The sequence below is a fragment of the Asparagus officinalis genome, chromosome 5, assembly GCF_001876935.1.
Source record: "Asparagus officinalis chromosome 5, Aspof.V1, whole genome shotgun sequence".
Classification (NCBI taxonomy): domain Eukaryota; kingdom Viridiplantae; phylum Streptophyta; class Magnoliopsida; order Asparagales; family Asparagaceae; genus Asparagus; species Asparagus officinalis.
In genome coordinates, this window is record NC_033798.1 from 19,173,447 (window position 1) to 19,183,996 (window position 10,550).

General features: G+C 36.5%; 1 protein-coding gene across 1 annotated transcript in view; it reads left to right on the forward strand.

Moving 5' to 3' along the window:
• LOC109841593 (auxilin-like protein 1) overlaps positions 207-10,550 on the forward strand; it is a 29,837-nt gene continuing 19,493 nt past the window's right edge. The window contains 1 exon segment of the mRNA XM_020410549.1: positions 207-521. Coding sequence (XP_020266138.1) covers positions 207-521 — 315 coding nt within the window.

Sequence of the window (10,550 nt, forward strand, 5' to 3'; positions counted from 1 at the left end):
GTTACCAATTGATGAGCAAATTTATTTTTGGAGGAATACGGTCAAACTAAATTGAAAATTGCTCCATGCTGTCAAGCGTAGTAGGCGTCTTTAATGAAATGCTTGTTCCAAGGAGATACAATGGCTTAACAGGAAATTGGAGATCTATGAAGGACCCACTGATTTGATTGAACCCGAAGACCTGAAGAAGAATGTGAAGGCTATTTATGGCCCAGAATGATAGGCATACAAAGACTGCACATAAGAAGAGGAAAAGTAGTTTGGATTCTATTGATAGGGGTGATGATATTGGTTTCTTCGATTGTGATGATGTAACCAATATTGAAAATGAAGCTTCTCATATTGCGGAGGAGGTTGTGCAAATGGAGAAGGAAATAGATGAAATAGAAGAGAAAAAACAAGAAGCTGCGCAAGAAGATAATGAGATAGAGAAGAGAGAATGGCAAGAAATGGAAGTTGAGAATGTGGAGAAAGTTGAAGAGAAGAAAGAAGGGGAAGAAGATGTGTTATGGGAGAAAATTGTTTTCATTGCAGAATTCAATACAACTTTGGACGTTACAATAAATTCAGAAAAAAATAGTATTTTTATAAGACTTTCAATACAATGAAAAGTAAATTACAACTCTCTTTCAAATAATACGCAACAGGTGTTTATCGCCTATCACTTTTTGCGGGATCTTTATCGGTGCCTAGGTTTATCCATGGATCGCCTACGGATCAGATCTGGTTTGCAGAAGTGGTATCAAATCTCCTACTTCACTAAGGAAGTATTCGCTGAAGTACTAAGATCGACCAAGCGAAATTAGTACTCTTCTCGAGATTAAGACCAAGCCTAATCTCAAGGAACGAATGGGGGGAGGGGGGGTAAGGGTTCAGATCCTTCGAAAGCCTTCCTCTTTATGCTAAAGTTTGTCAGGATCTGACTTGTATTCACTGTAAATTTGTGCTCCTTGACTCTTTATTCCAGCAGCACCTCCTCCTTTTGTTGAAAATCCCCCCTTAGAACGGAAGCCTTCATTTCATATTTATAGGCTTTGAAATCGGTTGATTTGGATAAGAATGAAGTATTTGGTCATATCTTCAGTCAACAACCATCTACTCAAGTTTAGATATGATGTGCAGGTAGTTATGGAGGTTTCGGAATAGAAGAAACTGATAGAAACAAACTAAAACGAGTTTTAATAGTTATAGACACGAACAATACAATCTGGCTGACAGGGGGTGGCGGGTCACGGCAAGTAGTGAACGACCACACAACCGTGGGTCACCAATTGGTGACGCCGCACAACCCACGGGTCACCAATTAGTGACCCGCGCGTATGTAGGTTGCCAGTCGGTGACTCGGTCTCGTGCAGGTTTTGGACTTGGATTTTTTCCAGAATTGTGTTTTTTTATGATTTCGTGTATTTGGCTATCTCGTTGATTCGTAAGCTCCGATGATTGATGCGCACAAGCTGAATGACGAGCACGTTCGGTCACTTAGAGCTGACCGACGTGCATGAGATGACTAACGAGTGCGTTCGGTCAATTGGAGCTGACCGACGCACGTGCGCTGATTGACGAGCGTGTTCGGTCACTTGGAGATGACCAACGCACGTGAGCTGACTGATGAGTGTGTTCGGTCACTTGGAGCTGACCGACGTGCGTGAGCTAACTGACGAGTGTGTTCGGTCACTTGGAGTTGACCGACGTGCACGAGCTGACTAACGAGCACGTTCAGTCACTTGGGGCTAACAAATGTGCACGAGTTGACTGACGAGTGCGTTCGATCACTTGTGGCTGACTGACAGACACGAGCTGACTGACGCGCGCTAGCTGACCGACGTGCGCGAGCTGACTGACATGCGCGGGCACTTGGATAATCCTTCTTGACTCGGATGATGATGCTTATCATCTTTCCTTCGTCTTGAGCTATGTGTGGACACCTATAGGTATTTTTAGATGCCTACAGATACCACATCCAAAGTATTTCAGACTCATTCTTTTATAGAAGAGACTGAAATGCTTTAGATGTGATAGGCCCAACCTTCAGTCAGTGGGAAAGAACTTGTAATTGGCTTTAGCTCTTGACTTCTTTAGTCTTCAATCTACTTAATATTTTGTCGAATAGATAAAGTTCTTCTGATGTTGTGTTTATCGTCTGACCGTTGTTGAAGTCTTGAACTAAAGTTGGTATATAAGTTTCTGAACTTAGCTCGTGTTGTTAAGTTAACGTTAAACTGATCATCTTCGTCAGGAATTCATATCTAGATTGTAATTGAACTCACTGGAATCATCCTTTAATCTGAAAATTTTCCTTAGCCTTATTTTAACAAAATTGTCAATGCGTTGACCGGTGTTAACACAGTTTATACTCGTAAGTTTGCCGGAGTCTACACAGTTTAAGCTCTTAAGGCATTGGAGCATGGCGATCCCAAATGTTAGGGCTGTAGGACCAACTGTTAAAGCTGATTCATCTGTATGTATGGATTTTATCCTGAAGTTGTTGGATCCTTAAGTCACGAGACCAAATAATGGAGCTGATGTATCAATGACTCTCCCATTTATAGGATATTTGGCAAACCCTCAACCATCAATGGGTTTGATGAGCCTTTACCGACTATCGTTTGAGTCGGGCTAGCATACAGATTGTTTAAGTCCGTTTTGCATATAACGTTATGCTAAGAGAGTCAACTCTCTTAGTGCTACAATATTGAATACATAGACTTCATCTTTTCACGGGAATAGACTACCCGATAATGCATGTTAGGTGTTGACTTATCCCTACTTAGGCTTCGGGATAAAAGTCCCTAGATTTAGATTCTGGTATTTTCTTCAATCGATGAAAGACTAAATCGGCTACCCGTATTAGGTACTGACTTATCCCTACTTAGGCTTCGGAATAAAAGTCCCCAGACTTGGATTCTGGTGTCTTCTTTAATCGATGAAAGACTAAACCGATAACGCATGTTAGGCGCTAGCTTATCCCTATTTAGAATTCGGGATAAAATTCCCCATGCGTAGAAGGCACGGATTATGATGTTATTAATAACAACCTGCCACAATATCGAATATATGGGCTTTTGTCCTTTTTACGGTCAAGGACTAACCAACAACATATGTTAGGCGCTGACTTATCTTTACTTAGGCTTTGGGATAAAATTCCCCAGACTTGGATTCTGGTGTCTTTTTCAATCGGTGAAAGACTAAACTGGTAACACGTGTTAGGCGCTGACTTATCCCTATTTAGGATTTAGGATAAAATTCCCCGTACATGTGAGGCACAGATTATGATGTTAAAAAGATGGTGTCTTCTCTTGGGGCAAAGATAAACCCGCTATTAGAAATGGAGAATTTTATATTCTATTTCCAGTTGCAAAGAAAACTCAAAGTAGGATCTTCACTCTGAGAATCCGGGTAGGTGAAACTAAAAGTAGGATCTCCACTCCGAGAATTGAATAGATTCAGATAACCCTAACTTTTATAGGGTTGATTACCTGATCTAAAAATGAAATTCCAACTTTTGTTCTAACTTTTATATGTTTGACCGAAGGGGAAAAAGAGTGAAAGCCTTTCATTTATTGAAAGGAAATTCTAATTTTGGTCCTAACTGTTTACATGTTTGACCGAGTGGGGGTTTGAGATAATCCTAACTTTTATAGATTTGATCGCTCAATTTGAAAGTGGACCTCTCGTTCACAGAAGGAATCGAGAGGTGACTTTGGTTGTGGTCCTAACTGTAAGAAGATTTGACCAAGTGGACAGTGAAAGTGGGAGTATAAATTACAGTGGGAGTATTGATTCATACAAATCACTCAAAGGGGGTTCCTGGTGTTAAGTGACAAATACTTAACACGAAGGGGTTTTACAATCGTCAACGATCAGGATATTAAAATTTCAAGTACTATGCCTGGACTCTGACAATGGGAATGTTGAGTGCACAGACACATCGGAAGTTTGAGTGAATTAGACCAGAAAGAATTTTCATGGTCCCACTGTTAATTGATTTGATCAGTGAGGGATTTTATGATGGAGAACTATGAATCATCAAGCACTCTACAATCACATAGTGGGAGTTTCTTGAGGGAAGATTGATCCAACAAAGTGATCAAATCCCGTCTCAGCAAAAGGGTGCTTGAAAGATTACAGAAGGAGTTGGTGAAATTCATCCCAGAAGTGGGATGCATTTCACCCTTGGAAACATTCAGAGTCCGAGTGGGAGTTTCTCATTTATCCCCGTTTATAGTAACCGGGTTATCCTTAAGAATACCAAGCATGACATTCTCCAGGAACTTCATGTTATATGGGTTATCCACCACCAACTTTCTTTACGAAATTGGGTCTAATAAGGAATACATTGTATTCAGCTGAATGGTTGGGTTATCTTTAAGAATATCACATACGATATTCTTCTAGGAACTTCCCGTTAAAATTAGAAAACAGTTTAGACTCGTATACCTGTTGGAGTATACAGGGAGCAGTTCAACCTCATGCACCTGTTGAAGGAGATGGAGAAGTAATTTATACTCGTATACTCTTCGAAGTGTGCATTTGGCTTAATTTAGCGTTATGATGCCAACTTCAACGCGAGCTGACTGACGCGCGCCGGCTGACCGACGTGCGTGAGTAGATTGATGCGTGCAGGCACTTGGATAATCCTTCTTGACACGGATGATGATGTTTATTATCTTCCCTTCGTCTTGAGCTGCGTGCGGACACCAATAGGCATTTTTAGATGCCTACAAGATGATAGTGAGAATGTGAAGAAACAAGAAGAGAAGAGAGAGGAAGATAAAGAGGAAAAGAAGAAAGGGGAAGAGAAATAGGAGGAGAAAAAAGAAGAAGAGAAAGAGGAGGGGAAAGTTGAAGAAGAGAAAGAAGAAGAGAAGAAAGATGAAGAGAAAGAGGAGGGGGAGAAGGAGAAGAGAAGAAAGATGAAGAGAAAGAGGAGGAGAAAAAGGAGAATGTTGAAGAGTCATCCTTTGAGAAACTCATTGCCAACCCGAAGGCATAAGTTTATTGGAAGAGATCGAGGAAATTAGCTACAAAGGGGATAAGGGGACCAAGTAGCAGGATTAGGATGCGATCACAGCTAGTCCGAACCTCATTGAAGAAAAGAAGCACGAAGTTTGTCCAAAGATAATTACAATATCACACCACATGGATGATGAGAGGAAAAAAATCAGGTACTACTGTAAGCCTGATGAATGTAGGTGAGATTTGTTGAAGACCAGGAAAATCAACATGAAAGAGGAGGCTCTTCTGAAGTTGTTAATGATTTAAGTGTTGTATTGTTGATGATTTTAGCATACGCTTGGTTGGTAGTGAAGGAACATTCGTTCACAACTTCAGAATATCCTATTATGTAGCGGCAAAGCTCACACCAGATGAGAACGGATGGGTCTTAAATTTTTGCAATCAGAAATCCCATCAATAAGTTTAGTTATTCTCATTAATGTTTGGTTGCATATTACCTGTGATCTTTTATATATTCGTGTTAATGTTTGAGTATAAATATTAATATTTCCCGATATATATTAACTTATGCCCATTTATGTTAATGTTTGCTCGAACATGTTAGCTTTCACTATTACATGTGCATGTTTATTAGTAACTGTTAACATTTGTATCTTACTATTATATTTTCAGGTCGCGTATTATTGTTAATACATTGAACAGTAGTATTGATTCTTTGGAGCTTCTTTATCTGCTACGTGGAGGTCGTATCGATGACCATGCAAGTTTAATATGTTAAATATATGCATTTCTGGATTTTTTGTGTTGTGTTGTTATGCAATTTAATTTACATCTCTTGCATGGTAAATTTACATGTCATGAAAGCTTTGATAGATAAAATAAGTACATGGCTAGAGAGACCGCAAATTACCTCCCTGAACAAGAATTATGTGGTCGTATCAACTTACTTTTGCGTAAGCACTAGTTTCAAACCCCTAACCATCTTACATCTTGTTTATAATTAGCATAACATTATCTTCTTGGCAATACAACATAGTCTTTATGCAAAGACTCCTAATTTTCCACATATGTACACTTCATTTATACAAAAGCATGTTGCTGCAAGCAAGAGTATACTCCTTATCCCCCTTGTGCGTCAGGACCACTGATATGTTGCTGAAGTCAGGTTGGATGAGGACGTTGTTAAGCATTATAGCTCTGCTGGCCACATTGCGTATATTGAACCAGTGAATAAAGTAATTAGTTTTATAGATCAATGAAGTCTGGTTTTGATCCCCAAAATGTTTGGAGAAAGTTCAGATATGAATATGTTCCTTGCGAGCAACTGACTGGAATGTTAGCATTTCACAAATTTAATCTTTTCATTTTATCCAGCATCATATATCTAATTAGCTTTGGACTTTATATCATGCAGTTTTGATTATGAGCTTTTCGTTCTCTTATATATGAAGGCTATAATCCGTAGGGTTGATACGATTCAAGTAACTACTCCCGATGATGAGTCTGACGTTATCCGTGCATGGCTTGCAGCTGAACTTCTTCTAGAAGGATGGGAACAGAAGAATCTAGTAAGGATATTAGATAAGGATGAGAGAAAGTTGTTCTAAAAATTAATTGATTGAACATATAAGGATGGGAACAAAACTTGTGTGCATGTTTATATTGTGTATATTAATTTAGTTGTGTAAACAGTTAGTGTGGATGACAAACTACACAACAAGCTTGAACTTTCTTGTTGTTATTGTATTTATGGTATTTTTGCCATAATATATCTACATTTTGTTTTGATACAACATATATTTAACATGTTCAAATAAAAAAATTACATGTTCACCTGAATGTCAGCAAGAAAAGCCAATATTTAATATGTACATCCGTCAAGTTAACATATTCCGCTAAAGATTAACATGTTATGAATAAAGATGACATGTACCTATGAAAGATAACATATTCCGCTAAAAGTTAACTATTTTTAGTAAAAGTTAGCATAAAGAGATGAAGTCTAACATGTTCACGTGAACGTTAACTTATTCAGGTGAAAGTTAACATGTTCATTTTCAATTAGAACATATATTAAGGAGAAATTTAACAAAATTATAATACAATATCAACTTTCTAGCAGCATATAATCATTTTGTTTTCTATAAGAACCGATATTTCTTCAATTCATTTTCAATTTACAAATCACAATGTTTAGTAAAATTAGAACTATACAAAAACAACATAAAAATAATGAACAAATTTTTTATTTTTCGACTTCACGGCTCGATTGCTTCAATACTTTTCCTTAGTTGTTTTGTTTTGGCTGCTATCTTTTATTCAACAGGCAATTTTTGGTAAACAGGAATATTCTTCTACATTGCATTAGCATTGTGAGCCCAAGCAAAAAACTTATATTGCATATTTGGGAACTTTACACATCCCTAAAAGTATCTATCTTTATTACTCCTATTTTTGCACAGCTTGAGGGGTGTTGGAATTTTACAAAAACAATATACCTCTTCTAGTGCTTCAGACCCCTTCGATGTATCCATCTCACAATCTCAAAATGGGAATCAAGGGATGATAGAATTTCTGATGAGGTTGTAGCACTGCTTTGTTCATACTATATATTGCATTTGGAATAGTCAGCTAGCCGTTGGAATATGACCATTGGAACAGTCAGTCAGCTAGCTGTTGGAACAGTCGAAATTTTAAAGTAAAAATTTTCGGCTGAAAGTTAACCTTTTCAGCTGAAAGTTTTTTAGCTAAAATTTATTATAGTACTGAGATAATTAACATGAAACACAAACATAATACCTCAGCTAAACAAGTACATTACACAAAACATCTTACATTCTTGCAGTAGATATTACTTCAATAAACAATATGATTATAATGCCTCTGCTTTGTCAAAAGGAGATAAAGATACATATATCTGGTATGATCATCAATAAATGAGATAAAATATCTCTGATCATTTAGGCAAGGAGTAGTAAAAGGTCCACAGACACCAGGGTGTATGATTTCTAAAATACTAGAACTCCTCTTGGCACCTTTAGTGAACTTGTTAGTTTGCTTTCCCTTAATACAATCAACACAAGTACCAAAATTAGAAAAATAAAGAGTTTTTAAAACTCCATCATTTACTAATCTCTTAATTCACTCTATGGAGAATGTCCCAATATCCTGTGCCATAAGGTAGAAGATTTTTTATTAATAAAGTTTTGCTTTATGCCAACATCAACATGCATATTTAAATAAGTCGATTCAAACGTGGGATCCAAATCAAATTTATATAAATTATCGATTAAGGTTCCAACACCAACATGGATTTTATTCAATAAAATATCAAAATATGTTCCTTCAAAATAAAAACCATAACCAACAGAAACAAATTTCATAATTGAAATTAAATTTCTAGAGAATTTTGGAACATAAATGACATTTTCTAAATCCAATGTGAAACCGGTCTTTAAAATCAACCTGAAGGTTACAACAACCTCGACTTGTGAATGCATCTAGTTTCCTGAATATATACATTGTTCATTTGCCTTTTGGCTTCCTTAGGTTGAGAAAGCTCTGCATGGTATTGACAATATGGATTGTAGAACCATAATTAATCTAACATGAATATCTAGAACTTCAACAAAAAAGGATTCATAACACACAAAAGAGATGAAATTACCATTTTTTATACTTAATACAATCTTTCTTCATATGCCTAGCCTTTTTGCAGAAGAAACATTTATCCTTATCGTCATATTTCTTCATCGGCACATTTTTCTTGCTTTTTCTTTGTTGAGAATGATTGTTTTTCCCAGTGTTTCTTTTATTATGAGTAGCCAAATGAGCACTTTCAGGCTTCTCATGCTTTAGTCTCTCTTCCTTCTGAACACACATGATCAACAATTCATTCACATACCATTTTTCCTTATGTGCGTTGTAAGAAATTTTAAATGGCTCATATTCAGAAGGGAGAGAGTTCAAAATAAAATACACTAGGAATGACTCAGAAATTTCTATCTCAAGGGACTTGAGTTAAGCAGAAGTGTCCCTCATTTCCATAATATGCTCACGCACACTCTTAGAGTGGTTGAATGTTTTACTTGAAGGCATTTTCATCAAGGTGTTGGCCAAAGCTTTATCCGAGCTAACAAATTGTTCCTCAATGGCTTTCAAGTAGTCTTTGGCCTTAGGACAATCTGGAATAGAGCCTCAGATTCTCTTACTAGCATGAGACTTAATATGCATCAAACTCAGTCGATTTAATCTTTCCTACCTTTCAAATATTTGTTTCTCATGTGGCGTACTTTCCTCCGTAGGATTAGGTGGTTGATCCACACGAAGCGCCAAGTCCATATCCATGCACCCTAATGAGAAAATGAGTTTTGTCTTTCCAATCATCAAAGTTATCACCACAGAGCATTGGAACAACATAAGTAGTAGGAATAACTGCAATAATCAAGGAATTTAAACTTTAGTGCTATGAAATAAAAATTGGTTTCTAAACAACCAATGTCAGTTTAGAATAGATCCAAAATAAATTCAAACCTTCCTATGGGTAGAGGTCGAATCACAAATGAATTTATTCTTGCTTTATTAATAAGACTAATCAAAATTAATATCAAGAAATAAATTATTCCACACCTATGGGGTTAGGAAAAATTTATTCTTAATATTTTTTAATATCTTATTCCAATTAATCCAAAATAATAATAACTTCCCTATGCAAGTTACTATTTCTTAAAATCAATTGCAATCTAGATATCATTAAAACTTAATAAAGTGTGTTAATATTTATTCGACTATCCTCATGACATAAGATGTTATGGCTACTCTTAAGTCACTTGGTGATCACTGTTACTTCATGACATTATAAAACCAAACTTCAAGTCTATATTTTATAAAAGGCAAGAAATAACTTTAATAAAGAAGTACTTCATATTATCAAAAGGACTTGAAGTTTCAACTACAACTACTTAATTCCAGGATCTTTACAAAGAAAATATTATTCAAAAAATCTACATATGTAGAAGGTTTTGAAAACCAAAAGCATGCAAATTTTGCTGATGTTATATAACTACAACATAACTAGATAACACCGCGAAACATAGTGGCAGAAGTAGCTTCATTGTGATCTTATAACAATTTTAGAATACAAAATATTAGGAAATATTAGTGAAACAAATTAATTACAAATCCTCAGTAAAACCAAAGTGTCCGACAACTCACACATGGGCTTAATAACCTGTTTCACTCATAGCTATATTTATTTCATAAAATATTTACAAGATGAAGATATTGTCAATATTAGCAGAGAAAAACACAACTATAAATTGCCTTTTACTACAATATAAACATTAGATATTAATGTTTATATAAACTCTATAAGCGGTACACATCAAAGCAAAACAAGATCTAAAAAAGTGTAATTACAGATTGTAGGCGTTTAAAATTGCACATGAGAGCCCGCACGAAACTCGAAGCAAAGAGTGGACGAGTCAAGAAGGTTTACCTAATTAGCTCGCGCGCGTCGGTCAACACGTGTGCATCAATCAGCTCGCGCGCGTCGGTCAACATGCGCGCGTCAATCAGCTCGCTCGCGTCGGTCA